This window comes from Mchenga conophoros, linkage group LG11 (genome assembly GCF_057382185.1).
Source record: "Mchenga conophoros isolate Kocher_MC1m ecotype Shallow Benthic linkage group LG11, M_conophoros_male_GT1.1, whole genome shotgun sequence".
Taxonomy (NCBI): Eukaryota; Metazoa; Chordata; class Actinopteri; order Cichliformes; family Cichlidae; genus Mchenga; species Mchenga conophoros.
Window position 1 is genome coordinate 22,169,500 of NC_140536.1, and position 23,658 is coordinate 22,193,157.

The following is a 23,658-nucleotide window of genomic DNA, read 5'->3' on the forward strand; positions in this document are numbered from 1 at the left end:
ATCAGCAGTGAGTTTAAAAACCCGCAATTCTCGGATCATACCAATATCAGGGGGGATTCACACACAGTCGTAAATTCCCACAGTGTGCACTATGTGCTTCGAATATTGTGTGTACTTTTTGTTTTATACAGTTGTCAGCCAGGCATCTAGCTATGAAAAAATTACACTCCAAAAGACCCCGGGCTTCTGACAAAACAACCCGGGCTTAAGCCCAGTAAGCCACTCCCATGCTCCGCCCCTGATTCTGACAGTTGGATTGGTCTTATAGGTATATACAGGTCTAAGAGAAACATATCCTCCTATCCAGATGACCTCTTCAGGCAAGTTCTTGTTCTTTTATATTTCAACAAGACTATACTAAACTGCACACTGCAATTAGATGTGTTGTTACCATAAAATTCAAAATGACCTTATGTTTCCCTTAAAATTACACATTTTTATCAGGTCAAACTGTTGATATGTTTTCTATGTTTTATTGTAAATACAATCTGGTCTTGAGCAACAGTTGTCCAGGGTTTCTGAAGGTCTTTTGGGAGGTGTTCTGGGGATTTTGTTTGGACATTAGCTGCTATTTCCCTCATTTTCAGTCCAGTATTTATACCTGCTTTCAGAGGAATGTTTTGGTTTGTTGGTTTGTTTGTTTGTTAAGCCACTTAACTGTGACATATGAATCATTCAAGAATTTTAAAAAAGTCAACAAAAGCAATGGATGAACCAGTATTGTGTCTGCAGCAGCCTGTCAAGAAAAGTTATCTTCTTAAAAAAAAACTTTTACATTTCCCAATGGACTGTTAGCTAAAACTTTCTATATCTCTTAATGTACACTCTGTACTAAAAATAAATAAATCAGGAAACTGGAAGAGCAGAGGATAAAAGCAGAAGTGGCAGGCCTATAAAAAACAACTGTCTGCCACAGATGAACAGTATCTGAAAATGGTTTCCTTGAAAAAGAAGGGAAAATCCAGCAAAGACCTGGCACAGGACCAAAGACATCTGGACCTTGACTTGATCCATCTACTGTTCACTGAAGCTTCAGTAGGTGCATGGTGATTTAACATGCATGCAGCAATATCTGGAAACTGCCTCATTGGCAACAGCTTCATTTGTCAATATCACAATGCCAGTGCATTAAAAACAGGGATAAAAACACACACAATGGAACACTATCAGTCATGGATTTACATCCTCTAGATTACTGAAGCAGTGTGGGATCATATTGAGAGAGAACAGAACAAAATGAAGCCAAAGAAGAGCTTTGAATGTCCTTCAATGAGCCTGGGAACTATTCCTGAAGACTGCTTAAAGAAATAACAAGAAAACCTGCACAAGAGAGTTCAGGCTGTGTTGAAGAATAAAGGTAGTAATACCAATTAATGACTTTAGAGCCCATTAGAACTGTACAAACTCTGAGTTTTTGCTTTATTTGCAGTACAGTATGATGATTCAAGAAATCACTGAACCCTTTTCCCTTTGTCCTAGCAAAGTATACATAAATGAGAGGTGATTACACATTATGCGCTCTATGTATTTTGCACACAGAGCACTGTACTTTGCACAAAGGTGTATGTCCTGTGCCAACTGTGCAAAAGCACATACAGTACAGTTATCACAGTATATTATCATGTATTGTGATAGCAGCTTTTAAAAAAATAATTTAAAAAAATCAGCGTTACACACATCCTGAACAGTTTTTCAATTTTAACTCTCCAAGATCAATAGAAATCAAATAATATTAATGACAGTAATACAGTAGTCCATTTTGACAACGTAAGATGTAAATGCAATACAATATTTTTTGAAGAAAAAAAATACGCAAAAAAAAAAAGCTTTGATGCAACTTCTGAGGAGTGCGAGGTGTTGCAAGACATAACCGTCCTTGAGCTGGCGGCTTCGGGCCTTTGCAAACCAAACAGAGTGACGTCACACTGGGTGTACAACGCGATCCTGAATCAGTGCGTGGCAGACTGGGTCGGGCTGGGCCAGCAGCGAAGGAAGGTGGAAAAAGAAGAAAACTTCTGGGTCGAAAAGGAATGATGTGGGATTCCGCGGAGCTTCTGCGCTCCCTTTCATTGCGCTGCGCTTCCACTTCAGAGAGAAATAACTGAGCTGCTCGAGTTTCCACGGAGTGGGTTTTCGTTTGGAGTGCGTGGTGCCAAAGTTGTCGCCCAGCAAGCTTGAATGTCAACACTATGGATCAGTCCGTCGCAATTCAAGAAACTTTAGAAAGGGAAGAAAACTGCATCATGGTATCCTTCCCGACTCACACGCATTGGTTCTTGGTTGACCAGCGAATCAAACTATAGATTACATGCTTCCAAAAAACCGCGTTTGACTGGCGCAACAGCTTTTCTGTCTGCTGAGCTCGAAATGGGGCCTGTTGGGTTGTGCCACTTGGCTGTCATCTTTCTGACTAAAGAGTAGCTTTACTTAGGCTTCTATCCGGGCATTGCAGTTGAGTGCACATGGAGTTTATTGGTGCTTTTGTTTTTAGATTAAAAACTAGTCTAGTCAGCAGTTCCTTCAAATAGGTAACATGTACTCAATACTGTAGTGAGACACGTTGTCCACAAGGTGGCAGCTGTGTGCTTTGTCTTTGTTGTCAGTGCTGGTGATCCTATAACTTCACTGTCATTGTCTTAAAGTAAGATGTGCATAAAAATATGTTTTCAAAACAAGGTGCAGAGAGTAGTTACTGTTACTGTCATTCCTCTTTTAATAATATGGTAATAACATGAAGTGTTGCATAATACCATAAGGAGTTTGGGTAGAGATACTGAAGCCAAGTTAAGAAGAGGATTTGAGCTAGTAGCAGTATGGCTTCATGCCAAGGAAGTGCCCTGCAGACACGATTTTTGCTTTAAGAGTGCTGATAGAGAAGTACAGAGACGATCAGGAGGAGTTGTGCTGAGTCTTTGTGGGTCTAGAAAAATCATATGATACGGTACTAAGAGAGAAACTTTGGTGCTGTATGAGGAAGTCAGAAGTGGCAGAGAAGTATGTGAGGGTGATACAGGACATGTATGAGGACAGCAAGACAGAGGTGAGGTGTGCGGTAGGAGTAACAGATGGGTTCAAAGCGGGGGTAAGATTGCATCATGGATCGGCTCTCAGCCCCTTCTTGTTTGCAGTGGAAATAGACAAGTTAACAGTTACTGCAGACGTTGTGATCTGCAGTAAGAGTAAGGAGCAGGTGGAGGTATGCTTTTGGGAAAAGAGGAATAAAAGTTAGTAGAAGTGAGACCAAATACATTTGTGAGAATGAGAGAGGGCCAGGTCTAAGATGCAAGGTGTGAGGGAGTGAGGTAGTTTAAATACATAGGATAAACCATCCAAAGTGACATATGGTTTTGAGACAGTGGCACTGATAAAAAAATTTAAAAAAAAGTCAGGAGACAGAGCTGAGAGCTGGAAAGATTTTTGTTGCGAACGACCAGGACAGGATTAGAAATGAGTATATCAGAGGCACAGCTCAGTTTGACTGGTTTGGAGCAAAAGGGGAAAGGGTCTTGAAGATGGCGCTGCGAGGCTCCCTCCAGGTGAAGACCACAAGATTCATGGATGTTGTGAAGGAGGACATGCAGAGGGTTGGTGTGACAAAACAGGATGCTAGGAATAAGATGATATGGAGGCAGATGATCTGCTGTGGCAACCCCTAAAGGAGAAGGAGGAGGAGAAGAACGTGAATTGTTGCATGTAAACGGGGAGAGGAAATTTGATCTATAAATATGTTTATTAGCCTTATTTATATGCTGACATATAGATGTACTGGTTTATACTTTTGATATTACTCTGTGAAATTAAGAAATACTGTAAAAAGTGCAATAGTTACTTGTAAGGAATAGAAATCCAGTTTCACGTTCCCACTGTAGTAGACTTTGCTGAAAGGTATTTTTTTTTCTGGCAGATAAATATGATATTAAACATCAAGTGTAAACAACATCTTTCTCCTTAACTAAAACGTAATCATGCTGTCCAATGTGATGTCCTCTTTGATGACACTACAGAGAGCAGACTGCTGGGGCTCGTGGAGTCTGCAAACGAGCATGCGTAAGTTTTAGTGGCTTGGTGGGGAAAAAATATCTCTGACATGAGTTCTTTGCAGTTTGTTTGAATTCAGTCTAAAAAGTGTTTTCTAAGAAGAGTGGGTGGCAGCAGTACCACCCACTGCTTAACACTGTACACTACAGAGTTACACTAACCTGCCTGACAAAGGTACCACAGTCATGGGATATTTTTTAGTGTGCATGTGTTAGCTCTAGTTAGGCAGAGAACTAACTGAAATACAGACTTCATTAAACAAATCTTAAAATTACAATGTAATGTTTTTACAGAATCTTCATTTATACCCATCGAAGAATGGCAATTACTGCTGACGATGTATTGCTGGAGGCCATAATACCCATCTCTGTCGACTTTGCAGTTGTCACAGGTGAATAGTGTTTAAATATTTTTTAGCTCATCTCAAATAAATATTCCCTTATGCTATTTCAACAGTGTACCTAATCAAAAATAATGTGACGGTAATTTCTCTGAAACATATTTCTCATACTACAATCTTTTTAGTTTCCTCACCAGAGGAACTTGTGGTTGTGGGTGAGTGTGCTAGTTTCCATTACAGCCCAATTAGAAATAAGCTGCATAACTGGTGCACCACACGATAATGAACATCTTGTTTTCGCCCCCTGCATTCTTCTTCTGATTTTAGGCGCTGATACCAGAGTTAGAATAAGCTACAAAGATGAAGAATTAGACCTCAAACTTCCTTTTGGCTCCAACTCGCGTCTCTTCCTCAGCGAAGTCAACAAGGCGTGGAGTGGTAGGTTAGCCCCTATATGATGTGTTTACATGACATCCAGCAAGAAACAAGAATAACCTTTGAAAGCTGTCGGTTCACTGGAATCAAGTATTAATTCGCAGTAGCACCAGCATCTTATTTGTTTAAGACAGGTCATTTGAATCTTAAGTGAAGAAGAGTGTGAAAAAGCACAAATATTTTGCTGTAGTAACCTATGTGAAACAATACATATTGAGTTAATAACCTAGAGGTTATATTATTCTGGAAAACCACATAATATATCTATTTGGAAAAAGACTCCTGGTTATTGCTGTTTTGGTGGTGACACTTCCCTGTGCGAGAATTGCTAGCAGGCAGAGAGGGAAGGGTGGAGTTTGGACAGTATACGCTGTTCTTACTTAATCTTTGTGCACATAGCTTTTAGCAATGGGACATGAAAATTAGACATGACAACAGTTAACAGGATAAGTTACTTCCTTTTTATTAGTTAATTTGCACCACAATTTTACAGCCTGCTTTCTGTTCATCTGAAAGTATCAGGCCGTTAAAGGTCAAAGATGGTGTGCTTTGTTATGGATGTGCCGCTTTTCCCACCAGTTCGCCGTTTTCATGGTGGAAGTCCCAAATGAACACAAGCAAAGACTGATGTGGGTTTTTTGCGGTATTCCCAGTAGAGCCCCAAAGGCTTTTAATTTGCTGTGGGACACCAGTGATGGTAAGAACAAATGGCATGCCGGCTGTTGTTAAAAAGAAAAATTCTCACGGTGAGCCCATAGAGGTGAATTTAACCATGGAGGTTGACTTACAGGGTAATTTACTTTGAAAACAAGACAAGGAATTTTAGGTGGTAGCTTTAAAATAAAGTTGCAAAATGCAACTTTTCTCATTCTTAACACTTTTCGTGTTGCCTTAAAGTGCACACCAGGCTCTTGTCGAATTTCTCATTAAGGCAAGAATCGTTTACAGTTCTTTTATCATTCTTTTCCTCCCTGCTTTTTTTCACAGATGTTTGCAGGACTCCCACACAGATACCCAAGTTTGACTGGATTACCAAGTACCAAAAAGACACTAGAGGACAGGAAGTTGTCAAACAAGCCCTCGCACCCATCGGCACAACTCTCACTAAACTCAACCAGCATGGAAAAACAGGTTTTTCACCTTATTTTAATTTGTATGTGCCGTCTGCCAACGTCTCCCTATGCAATAAAATGAACTGCACTAGAATTGGTCCACCAGCATCTGTGCAGTGGATGTTGGGACGTGTTCTCCATTTTGTCTCTTCGTGTGTGCAGTTTTTGCGTGTCAGTATTGCACCATAAATTACATCCAATTTTGCAAATGCCACTTCCTCTGAATTCAACTGACTCCATCTGAACGTGAGTTGAAAGGAGTCGAAAGGACATCTTGACGTGACAAAGCATGAAAACCACAGGAATAACCTGTATTTTTAATTTGTCCTTTTTTCATTCAATGCACCACAGTAAACTAGAGAGCGAGAGCTCACAGGGCCAACAGGCCTAACAGAAAATGTAGTGCAGTTATTGTTAACTGCTATTAACAATGAAAGAAAAAACATAACAAATTGAGAAGCCATGTGAGATATCTGAGTGTTTTTGTGCATTGCTTTTAAACAGAAAAGCTTCCCAACTTGTGTACGTTCCTCATGCTGTGTGATTTTAAGCAGATTTTAATCAATCATTATGCTTGTGCATTCTGTTTTACTGGCATGCTACTGCTGACAAGTATGCAAAACATGGAATGACCTTATACAAATCACACAGCATGTGATACCGTGTAAAACTCTGCGTGCAACATCTTTTGTCAGTCAAGTGCCACACAAACACACTTACCTCCATAACAAATAAACAAAAATCATTTTTAAATATGTATCTCTCGTTATATGTTTAATTTTCCTAATCTGATGCAATGTTGTTGAGTCTTCCGATTTCAATCTGCATAGTCGATTAGGTTTGTTTCGGTGTCTTATCTCTGCAGCGGTGGGAGTGTAAACTCCTCCCACTACTATAGCGTTTGGATTGAGACTGAGTGGACATTGGTCTTCTGCACAGAATGCGTGGGAGCAATAAATGGAGATGTCTATGGAGATGAGAGACTTTGGTATGGAAAAAAAACTATTCCTGGTTTAATTTGTTGATTTTGAGGAGGTGAAAGAAACGCTGGGGTCCCTGCCATCCGGCCGGGATAAGCTTGCTTCCTAGTTAATGCTAGCGTGCAGTTCTAGTTCTTCTGTCAAGAAATGCTAACTTTAGCCTCATTAGCTTAAGTGCTTATCGATGAAACTGGGTAATTTCACATCCATGTAGCAATGTGTTCGATACATTGTTTTTTCGCCGCGAATCATAGAATCATAGGCGCTCGGTTAAAGAGAACAGCAGCTAGCACTAGCACAGACTTCAGCACCGCGATATCATCGTCATTGTGTGGTTTTAAAAGAAGTGGAACACCTGTTAGGAAAAATGTTGCAACAACACGTTTTAGTGACACATTGTTGTGTCGTTCACCGAGAGGCTCTTTTTTTTTTGTCTTGAATTTTGAGCCATTTGCACTTGTTGTCAGGGTATTTCCACGTTCACCCATTCACTCCCGACTTATCCTCTTAGCCGATTTAGCTTGTTAGCTTCAATCAGTTGCCTGTAAACTTTGTTCCCACCGGCTCTCTCTGTTATTATAGGTCTCCGTTTACTGTCTGCTTCGCCTTCAAAAAGAAAAGTCTGCATGTCATCCAATTAAAATATATGACGCTCCAACCGTTTATTAAGCAGATGTAAATTTACAGTTAAGTATTAAAAGAAAAAAATAATTCATATGAGCAATCTGACGTGTTTCTGCTTGTGAAGCAGTGTAATGATGAACTTTGGCCGGTTGTATTTTGTAGAGATATTCCTGCGTTAATACGGAAGAGAGCCCTCATAGAAGAGTTTGCCACTTATGCTACGTGTAGCTGCACACTTATAGAGGCATCCTGTGACAAATGGAGTGAGCAAGAGGTCATACAGCTGGATTTCCGCTGTATGGTTAAAGATACTAAAGCCTGTGCAGGATGTACCATATAATGTTTTAAACGCATAGCCTCATACTGGTTGTACTGTTTTTAACTGTAAATTGGTTTTTTTTTTTCATCTAACAGATAAGCAGCTGTACTTTAAGCGAGAGAGAGAAAAACTTGTATGTCTTTAATAACGTGCATGTAACAGTATAACACCGCAAGGTTTTGCAGTCATTTCCTTGCTGATTTGAGAATGCAGAAATATGATAAGATCTCCAGTCAGTAGCATGTGTGCATTTAATGCCACGAGATTTGTTTCAAAAGTTGTCTGCACGGCAGCAGGTATTCAAAAGTGAAGTAGAATGGACATACACATCCACTGACTTTTATTTATTGATGCATTTTGTGTGACACTGGGTAAGTGCTGTTTGACAGCTGCGTGTGGGTTGTGTGTGCAATAAGAGCATCTTTTGTAGTGTTTTCAAGAGCAATTTCACAGTTTGCTGGAAGTTCTGTCAGTCAAATAAAGGGATTTTCTTGTTGACTGAAACAACAGAGTTGCTGTTTTTTAATTAAAATGTCAGAGTGTTAGTGTCAGGATTTTTAAATAGGGCTTAAAATGGCTTGAACTCTTAGCACCTTTTTTTTTATGTTGACCTTTTCTTGGGGTTTGGTGCACATGTCACAACCTGTCTTATTGGTAATTAGAGTGACATTTCCTAAAACAACGATGCAGAAAAAGTGACATCAACTGCCTGCTGAGGTGAAAGTAACAGCAGACTTTGATGCTGCAGCTGTTCTGCCAAAAGACATGTCTAATAAAAAAGAAAATAATCTATAAAACCAGTTTTATTAGCACGTGTTTTTGCTTTACTTTATTAAAATTACTATCTTATTATTGTTTGTGTTTCACTGGTTTATGCCTTGTCTGCTTTGTTGTCTTACTTCTTTAACCTTGTGTTTTACATAAATATGATTTCCTTTTTCTTTTTTTTCATGTCTCAAATGCTGCACATAGAAAAGAGTTACACACATATTGTAAAAACAGTAAGAGACCAGTTGGTTTTAAGTTTGTCATTTTAAAACAAATTTTGAGAAAAGAAATTCACTGTTGTGTTGTTGTTTTTTTTATGTAGATTGTATCTACTCTTTTGGGTCATTGCTTTGTACTGTCTAATGTAGCTTATTATAACTTTGTAGAATTTAATTTCCTGCTCAGATAACCTGGCTTTCCCTTTCACTGGAGCCAGCTGTCTTGCCTGCCAAGCTTCAGGAGACAGGGGCATGCTGTCTAATACTTCGCACTCAGCCATTAAATCCAGCTACTTGGAATGCAGAAACCGTATCCATCTGCAGGAGGAGGCCTCAGTCGATTGCCCCCAACAACTAAGCTCTGACTTGGCATTTTTATGACTTATATTTATTCACATTTAGCTTAATTTTATTCTTACATTTTGGTTGTTTAAAGGCTGAAATATGAGTTTATTAATATATTAATAAAATATCTTAACCGGCTAAATGAAAATAGTACTTTGTTTGTGGTTCACTGTGCAGGCAGTTATGATTGCATAGCTGTCCTGCAATCATGTAATTAACCATTCTGTTTTATCTTTTCCTAAACAGAGAAATCATCAGACAAAAAAGTAACTTCAGAAAAAGAGAAAGGTTCCAACGGTGGCACACAGAAGTCCAGAGCGTCTGCCAACCAAGATAGGTGAGGAGGCCTTGAGAATCTTTTCATAATTTTTCAAGGGTGGGGAAGTCTTGCATTATACCCACACTAATACAGTTATATTTTAATACAAAGACAAAGACGGTGTCTGTTTTCGGTCCTGCTTTGCTTTGAGTTAATGTCTATTCCCTGTGCTGGAGTTAAGTTTCAGGATGTTCCTGGAAGACTGTATGATATGGGCATATTACATTTTCTCCTCTCAACTTAGCTCATCCCATATTGACCACCTGGAAATAGAGATTGTTGTCTTTGTTGTGTTGAACTGCTGTACATTAAGACTGTAGCTCTCCAGTAAGTATGGCTTAATGCATTTAGGCTAAAGACTATGCTGACTGTTAATACACAGCTGGAGATGAGCATTTCTAGCATCTCCCTAATTGTTAAAACATTCCCCCCCACCACCACCCTCCACCGCAAAAAAAAAAAAAGAAAGAAAGAAAGAAAACAACCCTCTGTGACTCCGTTTTTCCATCTCAAATCACGCACGTTATTTCTTCTCTGGTGTGCAGCCTGGGCATCTCCACTCGAGAGGACCGGGATGACCTGGTGCGATCCTCCAGCCACACCCCATCAAACAAAGCTCACATACTAGCCATGCCGCAGTTTGGCCTGCGCGACAACCTTATCAAGTGTGAGCTGATGAAAAAAGAGGAACTGTACACTTTCTTGGAAAATCACAGGTATGTTGCTGTTTATTGTTTTTTGTGCCAGTGTGGCCCTGATTAAAAGTGTGTTTGGCTCATTGATAGAGGCACATAGATGTTGGTGATCTTAAAACTCCTGAATATTGCATAAGCATCATCAATATTTAAAAAAAAAAGGTAGCAAAAAATGCTTCCTTGATGATGATGGTAAGGCCTTGGTATTCTGGGTGGGGAAGTCTAATCTAAAGAGAAGTGATGTGATCTTTTCCTGTTTGTTCTTCTTGGTCTAAAGCAGTAAAAAAAAAAGTCACTTTAAGCCGGACAACGTGTACATTATAGTAATTTGTTTTTAAGATCTACACTGTAAGCTTTAAAAGTTGGGGAAAAAAACCACTCCCAAGTTTCCAACTTAGGTGAGTGCAGATATTTTTAAACGAGTTGTATTTCGATGTACTCTGGTGTTCAGTTTGAAAATCGAAAACAGGTTGTAAAATCTGTGGAAAAGATGGTTTATGCATGAAGACTCTGTGCCCGCAGTGTAACTGTTAACACAGTTTGGATGATAGAAGTGTTATGTAAAAAGCATGAGTCAACATCTGTGGGTTTGTCTTGCTGCGTGCTAAATTAAGCCGCACTGTCTCAGACGTTCTGAACACTCTGAAAATAGCTGTAACCATAATGGAAGGAATCTTGAATATGATAAACATGAGTGAGTTAGATCCAAAAGGGAAATATTTGTTTCCCATACATACATGTAAAAGGGTATGCTAAATATGTAATGTTGGACATATTTAAAAAGCCGTATATGATTAACAAGAAGTAAGCTAGTGTTGTGCCTTTAGTCAAAAACGGCCGACATTTAGTATCGTGCTTGCACACATGCATTTGTCTGCTTTTGTCTCGTTTTATACTGTATAGTTGGGACACGCTGGGGGGAAAAATCCATGCTGATATGAATATTATGAATAAAAGCTTTAGAAAAGCAGCAGTCCCAAGCTCCCTTTGTGTAAATATAGTTTCAGCTTTTCTCTGGTTAGCTGAGGCTCGGGCTGTGAAAGCAGAAAGTGTTTTAAGGTTCAGTGGCAGTCAGCACAAAATAAAAAGCCCCATGCTGCTCCTGTGAAAGAGCATTTGGAAAACAGCAGCCGCCTGAAGGTCAGAGACGCGGCACATTGAATGGAAGGAAGTTGCCTTTTTTTGAGCTGGACCTGTAGAATAAACCTCAGTGGGGATGTAAATGGCAAGGGCTCGACCCTCTCACGATTTCTCACGGCATGTTGCCTTCAGTATTCCGTTTAAATTGCAGTGAGGCTGCTCAGTGATCACAAGACATTTATGTGTTTTGTCTTTGTACATTTTATGCAATAATATTGATTATTTAAATACAGGAAATGAGGATTTCTCTTTTGCATTTTTTTTTTTATTCTTTCTGTTTCAACACTGTGTTTTGATTTCAGTTAGAGCTGGGCGATATGAGATTTTTTCATATCACGATATGTTCTTTTCATTTCAGGCGATAACGATATCTATCACGATATAAGCCAAATAACTATATTTGTAAGATTTAAATGTGCCGTTGCTCACAAGTAAAATGTGAAATAATCAGCAGCTTGTTTTTATTTAAATATTTATTTCCCACAATAAGTTCAACAGGGTAGATGTACTTAAGGAACATGAGACTTTTTCAGATAAATAAAGGCAAATATTACAAACTACACAAAAGGCAGCCGCTAAAGCGTTTAAGTTTCAAAATAGAACAAACGAAACAGACTAAATTGTCAATTCCACTTAGAAACAAAATATTAATTCTAAAAATAAATCTTAGTTTGTTTTACAGAAGAACAGACAAAACTGACTAACCTTTGTCAATATCAAATAAACTGAATTGAATGGGTTGCATTGTTGTATTTTGTCATGTTTCTCAGGTCTTTGTCTGAATTTCTACGAACATTATTGCTAAGGATTGTCTTATTGCATTGGAGTCACACTGGGTTAAATATGTACACTTGGGTTTTAAGGGGTATTTATTATTTTCTTCTTTTTTTTTTGGGTTGTATGGAAGCCCCAAACGCAATTTCATTGTTCTTGACAATGACAATAAATAAATAAATACTAAATACTGAGAACTAAAAGGAAATTCTCAATCTCTCCTTGTTGTATAGCTTAGCTTTTCAAACAGTTTTAACAGTTACTTTAGTCTGACAAAAGCCGAATGACGAATTAGCGCTTCCAGTCAGAGACTGAGGCTACGTCCACACGTACACGGGTATTTTTGAAAACGGAGATTTTCCGTTTTCGTTTTAAAAAATAATCCCGTCCACACATAAAGGCAGAAATGAAGGAAAACGCTGCTATGAACATGCCAAAGCAGCAGGTGGCGCTAGATTCCTAACCGTGCAGAAATGTTGGCCAATCAGAAGTCTAGAAGCCTCGGTGGGAAAAAGTAAACAAAGCTGGGGCATAGAAGCAGAACCGAGTCGTATGTGTGGAGGGACAGTAACTGTGTGTATATGTAAGCATTTAAACACTGCAGAGAGTAGAATTAACAGTAACAGTATTGTAGAAATTCATTTCACCGAAACAATAACGTGGCGCACAGTGTGACGCATGCACCAGTTTATTGTATTTCCAGACTTGCTTTCGGCACATTTACAGTGCACGCTACTCTGTTTTTGTCAGACTTGAAATAGCCGAAATACCTTCCCACTACGGAACTTCTCTGGCTCTTCCGTTCGACAATCTCTCCGGCATTGGAACCATCATCTGTTTTCTCTTCGGTCACGCTCGGTTGATTTTTCTAGTCGGCACACTCATTTCCTCCATTATGCGCTGGCTCCATTACCCGCTGGCTGTTTCCCAAACAAACACACGTGCGGCTTGGCACTTGGTACGTAACAAGTCACGCGACGTGACGCTGCGGCTGTGATTGGTTCGGCTCTGCGCTGCTTAATTTGGATTGGCTGACCTTTTTTTTTTTTTTTTTTTTTTAAGAGGACAAGAGCGGCGAGGTCTATCGCGATAGCTTAATTTCTCTATCGAGTAAAAGTTATATCGCGATACATATCGTTATCGTTCTATCGCCCAGCTCTAATTTCAGTACATTTTCTTTGTTTTCAATTTCGTTTTTCCCTACAGCTCTGCCCTCCACATTGGCTGATAGCTTAGCAAGTGATGGCCAAGAGTCAGAAAGTGGTGCAGCTCTATTTATGTTAATGGTTTTGTTTATGTGCATATTCTTTATAAAGTATTTACAGTTGTTTTTTTAAGATTAAAAACTAGGTCATTGATTAGTTTGTGTTCTTTTTTTAAGATGGTGTTACTATCTGCTAACACCTTTGACGAAGACCGACTGATAAATCTGCAGTTACCAGCCTGTAGCTATAAAATAAAGCAAAACCATGACACTAAGTCCCCTTTTCCATGACTACATTAGTACTTACTCTGATTGACTCGCGACGTTTTTCAGGGTTTTCCATTAGGTCATAGTACCAAGTACTAAAATGGGACCTGCTCGGCCAGGGCTCCAAGCAATCCGAGCAGGTACTAAAATGGGACTTCGTCAGACTGCTTGCCACTGATTAGCTGATCAGTGTCATCATTTGATGAGTTATGAGAGCATCTCGTTCACAAACATTCAAACCGCCATTTAAAGAAGAAGAAAAAGAAAGAAATTGCTACAAAAACAACACGTTGGTTCCCGAGTCTGAGGAAAAGCCACAGACTGAGCAGCAGGTATATTCTTGCCGTTTGTGTCACATACCAATTACATCAAGGGACGCTCGGACGCGTTATTGTAACAACAGCCGAGCACATTAGGTTGGACTCCATTGTAATGGAAAACCAGTTGATTCGAGTCTAGTCTTGGCAAGTTGCGCCGAGTAGGTCCTAATGGAAAAGGAGCTTAATTGGAGATATCTGTACATGTTGTGATGAAAACAAACAAAGAAAGTTGTTTATTGTTGTTGTTGTTGTTGTTTTTTTGTTTTTTTTGACAATTTCTTTGTCCACATGATTGCAGTCTTCTTGCATCAATGATGCGGTCAAACAGAAACATACTATTATTTAGCCGCACTTATCTAGTTAACTGGCTAATATGGCATCGCAGCTCCACAGCTGCACCCACTAGTCATCTGTATATGTTGTGTTACAAATTGTTGTAACACACTATTTTAACAGTGTTGATTATTTCACAACCTCTAATGTCTGATACAAGTAGAAACTTGACACTACTTTCTGCCTGTTTGCCGTCATTCAGAAAGTTGCTGACCATTGGTTATCCAAGCTCATGACACCTGCCCACCCAGGATACTGTGTGTCCAGACAGAAACTAAAGAAGTCAAAAGCAACCTAGAAAACTTGACAAAGGAGTTTGAGAGAAATCCTGATCAGTGACAAAAAGGTTGAGGATTGGTGGAGGATTACATGTAGGACTCCTCCAGTATTTGTTGGTTTACCTTTGAAAGCAATTGCTTTCGTTTCAGGTTTTTTTTCTCCTATTCATTTTAATAAATGTTACTTCTGCAAAAGTGCAGTTGTGCTCTTAAACATACAAAAAAAAGAATTAAAATATCTAGAAATGAGTCACTGCTACAATAAAGCAGCAGGGCATAAGCTTGATATAGACTGACATTATTGTTTCACCATTTAACCACTGAGGGGGGGAGGGGCAAAGGAGGAGCCCGTCAAAGCTATAATTTTATTCCTTTGTTTTGTGCTCACTTTTCATCATTCTTTTGTTTCAGCTTTTTTCTTGGCACATACAATGTGAACGGACAGACACCAAAGGAAAGCCTCCGTCCTTGGCTGAGTTGCACTCCCGAGCCCCCTGACATGTACTGCGTGGGGTAAGTCATATTCTCCTGCTGAACAATAGCTGTGCACTGCTCCGCTTAATCCTACTACAAAGACAGACATTTATTCCTCAAACCTCTGACAGATGCATGCAGCCGTTGAGCCAGTTTTAAGTGCTGAAGACGCCTGCCCACTGATTTTTGCACTGTGTATCCACTAATCCGGCCTGTTTCAGTTTACCGCTTTGGTGTTAAGGAGCCAAAAAGTTTAGTCAGTACCATAGCACTTGTGGATGAAGTGGAAATCAAACCCTTAAAGTTTCACCATTTGCCCTTTTTTTTGCAGTTTTCAGGAGCTTGACCTCAGTAAAGAGGCTTTCTTCTTCAATGACACCCCCAAGGAACAGGAGTGGACAAAAGCTGTGTCTGAGGCATTGCATCCAGATGCCAAGTATGCCTTAGTAAGGATTTTTTTTTTTCTCCCTCACATCTTGCAGTTCATTGCTATTAGTTGATATTTGAGAAGACTTGCGAATGTCACGATTCACACCACTGATCTTCATTTTAGAGGGCATGTTTGGTTTTCTTCTACATGGGCAACAGTCACACTTTAAAATAGTTTCCTGAAACTGATACAATGCATGCGTTACAGTTTCAAGAACTTCTAGCACCACCTTTCTGTGGTAATAATAATTATCATACAATCTTATTACATCGATTATTACTCAGTTTATTTCTAATAGGAGTTATTATATCCCCGTTGCTTTCACAAGCTTAGTCAGTTAGGTTACTTTTTTGATCTGCCTCTTTTTCTTGTCTTTTGTCTTCACTTTTGTGTTCTTCCTCATTCTTAGAGTACCGACCAGCACATTAGCTTCCTCTTTTTATAGCTCTGGTTGTTGTTTTTTTGTTTTTTTTATTCAAATCGCCTTAAACGCCACATGATATATGCCAGGTCACCATCCTGTCAGTTTGTTGGATTTTTTTTTTCTGCATCTGCGAGTTCTCTGACTAAAGCACACTTGGCTGCTCTGTTTCTGACACTTTAACTCTTACATAAGTTAAAGCTATTATGAAGTACTTAGCGCTCCTCATACCCAACTGTGTCTTATTCTGAGATGTGATTCTCCGCTTCCGTTTTACTGTTCCTAGTAGTTGACGCTGACAAAGTGCTGATATAAGCAACAGAAACTGCACTAAAGCATCTCTGATCATGTCTTGTGGCTACACAATCTCTTGAGTTCCAGTGCAACATCAAAACTGTTTTCATTTAACCGCAAGAAATCATTTGTATACTGTTGGTCTGTTTCTGCAGGTGAAGTTGGCGCGCCTGGTGGGCATTATGTTGATCTTCTTTGTGAAGAAGGAGCATGCAGAATTCATCTCAGACGTGGAGGCTGAGACTGTAGGCACTGGCATCATGGGGAGGATGGTAAGGACAGTATTTCAAACTCTCTTTGTGCACAAGTCATCATATAGGTTTCTGGTATTGTGCAAAGTCATTAAGTTGATGTCTGTGGTGTCTGACCACGGGATTTGGTTGCGTGACGGTTAACACTGTTGCCTCAGAGTAAGAAGTTGCTTTGTTCAAATCCAGCATCTGGCCAAGACCTTTCTGTGTGGTGTATGCATGTGCTCCCCATGCATGTGTGGGTTCTCTCCAGGGTACTCACACAGTCAAAAGCAATGCATTTAGTCAGGGTTAGGTTAATTGATGATTCCATATTGCCTATGGGTTTATAATCAGGGGTGCACATAAGTGGTCCGTAGGTGCGCATTCGCTGTCAAAATAAAAGACGCACACCAGATAAGAAGTTGCAACGCGCGTTTGCGTACATATAAAAGGCACTGTTTTTGTCCGCTAGAGTGGCATTTTCAGGGCATATTCTGCACCACATCTCTGTGTGTTCATCATTTGTTTGAAGCCAACTCACCTCCTGCAACCACTTTTCCGAGAATACGCGCTTCTTTTGAGGTTCGGACTCCTTCTGACATTTCTTTGGAGGTGGAGGAACACCAAAGTAATTGCTGAAAGGAGCTTGCTTCTTCGACATCTTTAAGAGTTCTAAACAAATGTCCTCCTCCAGAAAATCTTATGTACGCAAACGCAAGTTGCAACTTATTATCTGGCCACTGACCACTTATGTGCACCCCTGTTTATAATGGACCTGTCCAGGGTGTACCCCACCTCTTACCTCATGGTAGCAGTAATAGGCTCCAGCCCCACCATGACCCTGAATCTGAGAAATGATTGGATGGAATTGGAAATAATTTTTTAGAAATAAACCATACAGAGTCAGGAGCTTTAGGTCAGGGGTTCTCAACATTTTGTGGGCTAAGGACCTGGCACAGGGAAAACATTCTTTAAGGATCCCAAAAAATCCTATATTTTGTTGGGTTGAGCTTACTGTCAGGTGACCATGTAGGCTTATCAGCCAAGGTATGCAAGCAGCAGGAAAAATTAATTTTACCCTAATATTATTGAGGGATTTCCCCCACCCAGATCAGTTGACATATTCCACAATTATATTAGCATTTATATTCAGCTAGAAATGATGTAGGAACTAGTACAGGCTGGTTTTACTGCATAAATTGGCAAATATTCTGCAGTGCTTGGGTGTGGGTCCTTGTACACATTCTGCCTTTCTGTTTTAGATTATGTCAATAGCATTGTTTTAGTTTCACATTGAAATGATTTTCCTCATATACATATAAACAGGAAGTGTTGAGTATTAGCATTTACATGAAAATTGAAAGGATGAAAGAAAACAAAAATTGGGCTTATGCTATGATGTCTGTCAACTGCCATACAATTTTTATTTTTATTTTTTTATAACTGCCTCATGTATTGCCATTTACCGAGATGGCAATGCATGAGGCAGTTTTTAAGCACAAACAATCTCCTGTGATGATGAAAAGGCATCTCTACTTCCTGTGAACTATTCACTTCAGTGCTTATTCATCCATGAAGCTCTTCCTACAGTAGCTTCAACTTTATTTCTCATACACTGGTGCAGGAAAGGTTATTCTTAACTCATGCGACCGTGCTTACTTAGCAGTCCCTGCAGAGTAGAGCAGATGGCTGGCTAGGGACCAGTGGGAGGGGGGTAGAGCTATGTAAGGTCACTCCATCCTTTCCTGCAGTAATGGGACACTAGTTTATGAATTGCAGCAAGAAATATCCAAAACATGCCAAGCATGAAATTGTTTGCATAATATTGACTTATTGTTTAGCAGATGAGTAAAATCATAGTAAATAAAAACATTTAGTTATTTTATTTTAGTGTTTGCGGAGGCGTTTCAGTGTTTTCTGTCCATTCTAATCAATTACTGATTCACAGGGAAACAAGGGAGCTGTGGCAATCCGTTTTCGCTTCCACAACTCTGATATCTGCGTGGTCAATTCCCACCTTGCTGCTCATGTTGAGGAATATGAGAGACGTAATCAGGACTATAAGGATATTTGCAGTCGTCTTCAGTTTCGCCAACCTGACCTCACCCAGGCGCCACTCACTATCATGAAGCACGAGTAAGTAGCTGTCATTTTAAAATTTACATTGTGAATCAAATAAATAAATACAAGTTTCTCATATTTATGACTATTTCATTAGAATTTGTGTTCTGTTTCTGAATTAGTGTTATTTTATGGATCGGGGACCTCAACTACAGAATTAGTGAGCTTGACGTTGACAACGTGAAGGGTCTCATCAGCAAGAAGGACTTTGAAACTCTGCACAGTTTCGATCAGGTAATATTAATTATGGTTTCCTGATGTGTTTTGTATTCAAACGTGTTTGTGAGCAGTGATATTTACCTATTGCGTGTGGTCATCAGCTCAAGAGGCAGATCGACGAGGAGGCTGTGTTTGTGGGATTTGAGGAGGGGGAGATTGATTTCCAGCCCACCTACAAATATGACACTGGCTCTGACAGTTGGGATACAAGGTAATCTTCTCACATGGAGGCTTTGTAAGTCATTCCATGTCAGTGTTCGTAGCAAAAGGTAAACTGATAACAGAAAGAAGTAGCAGACATACTATCATTGTAGTTCGAACACTATAGCTGCTTGTGTTATCATCACATTTTTTGTGACACACCAGTGATTCAGATCAGCCCACATTTCTTTTCCTTCTCTGTTGAGACATTTCTGTCTCATCAATTGTTAAATGGTTGGAGCTTCCTGCTCTGCAAACAATTATCCCTCTATTCAGAGCTGCTTAACTCTGGTTTTTGTCTATAGTATTTACTGAAGGATAGCCTCAAGAGAATACCATAGTAGCATTATAATAGAAATGTCAGGCTTGAGGTTGACTGCAGCATTGCAAAGACAATGCAGAGTGATTTTTGACCGTTAAGACTGTTTAGAAAGCTCTGCTGTGTTTTAAAGTTTTTTTCCATTTTGTTTTTTGATAAAATGTTTGTTGAATACACTCACAGCTACTTTATTAGGTACACATTAGTAGTGTCATCCATTAATTGTTTCAACAAGGTGATGGAAAAATTCCTCACAGATTTTTATGCATTGACATGATAGCTTCACATAACTGCTGCAGATTTGTAGGCTGCAAATCAGTGATGCAAATTAGTTCCACCACATCGCAAGGGTGCTTTATTGGATTGAGATCTGGTGACTGTAGAGGCCATTTGAATGCAGTGACATGCTGTTATTCCTTGTTACACACACTATTCTGCTGGAAGCAGCCATAGGAGGATAGGTAGACTGTGGTCATAAAGGGATGGACAGTGTTAGTAATTATACTCAGGTAGGTTGTGAGGTTTAAACTATGCTCCCAATTCTGGAATATTCCAAATAAACCTTCTGGCACCAGTGACCATGCTGTTCTGACCTTTTTTCTCCCATACTCTGATGCTTGTTATAAGCTTGTAAATGCCTAAATGTATTGAGCTGCTGTCACATAATTGGCTGAATGGATATTTTCATTAACAAGCAGTTGAATATGTATACCTAATAAAGTGGCCAGCGAGTGTGTGTACAAGAGCTACATTGCCTAAGAATTGACTTGAGCAATGTAAGGAAAAAAACTACATCTCATTTGCATCAGTGTCCTTTATAAATTGGTTTAGCCATCCGATGTGGCCCTGAACTGTGAGCTTTGTTGTGTAATATTCAGTACTCTTGCAACACCTCACAAGAGAATCTCCCTGCAGGGATTGTGTCATTAATTTTGATAATGGATAAATGGAGTCAGAGATAATTCCTGCCTTCATTGTTTTATTGCTTTGTAATAAAATAGACACTTGGGAACTAATGTTTGCCATTTATTTTGAACTTAGTGAAAAATGTCGTGTCCCTGCGTGGTGCGATCGTATCCTGTGGAAAGGAAAGAACATAAAGCAACAGCATTACCAGAGTCACATGACTCTGAAGACCAGTGACCACAAACCTGTCAGCTCCCTGCTCATCATTGAGGTAAATGATTTAGCTGAAGAGCTTTTTTTTATTTATTTATTTATTCTGTGGCTTTTTTTAAGTACACATTATTTCTTTGCTTTTACTTAATCCTGTTTTTCTTCATCCTGCAGATCAAGAGGATAAATAGTGAGGATTATAAGAAGACCTTTGAAGAAATTGTTCGTGATATTGACAAAATGGAGAATGAATGCATTCCATCTGTAACCTTGTCCAAGCGAGAGGTAAAGCTTCACCTTACGATTCTCCCTGGCATTAAATTAAAATACATAATAATAAAAAAATAATGAAAGAGTGCATTATGCAGACATTCAAAGGATACAATAGCTTCACATGATCTGAAGGAAAAAACTTTTTTTTTTTTTATCTTTGCTCATAAATCTGCTTCCCCCCCCCCCTTTTTCTGTTTTTTTTTCTCAGTTCCACTTCAAGGACGTGAAGTTCATGCAGCACCAGGCAGAGACGTTGAGCCTCTTGAATGACGGGCAGGTCCCATGTCAGTTTGAGTTTATTCCAAAGCCGAATGAGTTCACATACAGCAAGCCCTGGCTCACAGCCAACCCCCCCAAAGGCTTTATTGCTCAGGGTGAGTAACACGTCATTGTTGTGTAAAAACCAACAAATTTAATTTTAATAAAACATTAATCCATTAGCCTGGTCATATAGAAAGAGACTGGCTTGGATTTAAGTGGCAGACTCCTTTGAACTGACAGATTATGCTTATTATAGTGTCTTTGAAATCCTCAAAGAGTACTACGTCATAATTGCTTGTTATGACCACAGTATAACATAACAACTGACTGGAGCAGCCTTCTCTTTAATTTGCGCTTCTCTCTAAATATCTAGGTGGTTCTGTGGATATTGACCTTGAGGTTTTCGTAAATCGCACAACAGCACCTGAGCTTAACTCTGGCAAGCAGGAGATTGAAGACATCCTGGTGCTCCATCTAGAGCGGGGCAAGGACTATTTTATCTCTGTGACAGGAAGCTACCTGCCAAGCTGTTATGGCACTTCTATCCATGCACTATGTCAGCTGAGGGAGCCCATTCAAGACATTCCACAAGAGACCCTCCTTCAACTGGTTAGTGCTCACTTGAAATACCTCTATTGTATTCATTGTTGCCTCAGGTGCTTCATTATAGTAGTTTTGAGGATTGGAGACTAATTAAGCTGTAACTAAACTGCCTTTCATTCTGTTTTTTCCTTCCCAATATCAGGCAGAGTTGCCTATAAAGGAGAACGCAGCAAACACTGAAAAGCCTCTTGACATTCCTAAAGAACTTTGGATGATGGTGGATCACTTATTCCGCAATGCAGTCAAACAGGTCAGAAAATTGATGGTGATGTAACAGTGTTGTAATAAAATCAAACAATACTATGCTCCTACTTTGTTTTATAGTGTCCACTTCATGTGAATTGCACTACACTTGGCTTCCTGCCAGCTTTTTGTGATTAAGGATAAATAGACTGAATGAAGATCCTTGCAATGAATTTATTCTGCTGCATTAGCCACTGCGCTTCAAATAATTTCTTTAGCTGAAGGGAATCTGTGGTGTATAATGAGAGAACGAGTCTGAATGTATTGTCCTCTATTTGCAGGAAGACATATTTCAGCAACCTGGACTCCGGATTGAATTTGCTGAAATAAGGGATTGCCTTGACACGGGGATGCCAGAGTCCCTCCGTATCCTTTCAAAACTATAATAAAATTAGCAGAAAAATATTGTTTGTCCTTGTAGAATATTTGAAGACGTCACAGAGCACAGTCAGTACATATGTTTTATTTTATCTTAAGAGCATTAAATCTATATTGGATGGGTTTTAGCAGCCCTGTAATAATCAACATTCAGGATTTAAATGCAAATAAATTGGCTCTGAAAGTTGGGACCTTAGATGACCATAGCTTATTACAGAAAGTAATAAGCTTGATTTTTCGAATACTCTGTATTGCTGTTTAATCCATGTAATTGCAAACGTGTTGTTTTGAATGTTGCTTAGAATGTAATACTGTTTGTTTTGGGAGGGGGGGGGTTAAGTATAATTTATGTTGTACTTTTATGTGATATGTAATTTTTTTTTTTTCTTAAAATTTGCTACCTTGACCCTGCTACTCTTGACCTGCAGCGGGTAGTAATCACTCAGTAGCAGAGGCCTTGCTTCTGTTCCTAGATGCCCTCCCAGAGCCTGTGGTTCCCTACTCATTTTACCAACGCTGCCTTGAATGCTGCACCAGTGCCAACCAGTGTGAGCAAGTAAGGAAAAAAAAAGAACAGAGTTAGTCACCCATTTCTACTAATCCTACATTAAATTGTAAAAGTTAAAAGTATTGTATTTTTTGTCTAGGTTATTTCCATGCTACCTCAGTGCCATAAAAACGTGTTCAACTATTTAGCTGCCTTTCTCCGTGAGCTTTTGAAGAATTCAGCTATCAATCGATTAGATGTCAGCATCCTGGGTAAGAACATGAAGCAAGCAGTTCCTTTGATTTATAAATGTGTTATTACTACTTTGTGCTTTAGGCAACATTTTACTTTGTGACTTTTTTATTGCTCAGTGTAAAGCTGGGGACTTGTGTAAAGATGTCCTTTGTGCTAATCTGTTCCACCAAATAAAGGTTGATTGTGAACTAAAGTATAGCAGGAAAATGAACTTCAGTTAAAAGAAATGTATCTATTTAAAACATTTTGTGTCATTTTCTGTGTTACATTCCTTGAAATGTCAAAATTATTACAGACACTATGTTTTTATGAATGATTTCTCTATACTGTGTAATATGAACAATATATTTTCTTTATGTGTAGCCACCATTTTTGCCTCCTTGCTTCTGAAGTCACCTGCAAAGCAGGATCTTGCTGAGAAGAGGAAGACTCAGGAGTTCTTTCAGCACTTCCTGACCCAAAGCTCCTCCTAGATGGAGGGCTTGTCCCCCTTGCTGAAGCTGAACACTAAAAACTGTAAACGTCCAGTATTTGAAATAACTGTAATGATTTGATATCCTCTTTGTATAACTATGTAGAGTTATTACTGTCAGTGATGTTTCTTATTTCTAATCACTTTATTTCAAAACCAAGTTTGTGATCAGTTGATGCAGAATTTATTGTATATCATTGAGCATATGTAGAAGCCTAACAAATTTTAATGTATGTATATTTTATTTAAAAAGAACAATTTGTATTTTCATGTCTCTGATCTAAAAAGTGTATTGTTTTTATATATAAAATGTCTGCAAACACGTTGTGTGTTGGTAGTAATTTTTTTC

At 39.2% G+C, this 23,658-nt stretch overlaps 1 protein-coding gene across 2 annotated transcripts; it reads left to right on the top strand.

The window, feature by feature from the left end:
* The first annotated feature begins 1,924 nt into the window (after nt 1-1,924).
* On the top strand, nt 1,925-23,631 carry inpp5b (inositol polyphosphate-5-phosphatase B). 2 transcript variants are annotated; one of them, XM_085291480.1, is made up of 23 exons: nt 1,925-2,246; nt 3,968-4,047; nt 4,332-4,429; nt 4,564-4,593; nt 4,706-4,816; nt 5,801-5,944; nt 9,426-9,516; nt 10,044-10,214; nt 14,921-15,022; nt 15,315-15,429; nt 16,284-16,400; nt 18,310-18,497; nt 18,605-18,716; nt 18,803-18,912; nt 20,263-20,398; nt 20,512-20,622; nt 20,819-20,984; nt 21,245-21,480; nt 21,617-21,724; nt 21,999-22,083; nt 22,524-22,651; nt 22,743-22,854; nt 23,201-23,631. In XM_085291480.1, exons 1-23 carry the CDS (start codon nt 2,190-2,192, stop codon nt 23,308-23,310), a joined length of 2,718 nt encoding a protein of 905 aa, XP_085147606.1. In that variant the 5' UTR covers nt 1,925-2,189; the 3' UTR covers nt 23,311-23,631. The 2 variants fall into 2 exon arrangements, with proteins under 2 accessions (XP_085147606.1, XP_085147607.1); XM_085291481.1 differs by lacking the exons at nt 1,925-2,246; nt 3,968-4,047; nt 4,332-4,429; ... (1 more) ...; nt 4,706-4,816; nt 5,801-5,944 and adding an exon at nt 5,980-6,913.
* Nucleotides 23,632-23,658: the final 27 nt, after the last annotated feature.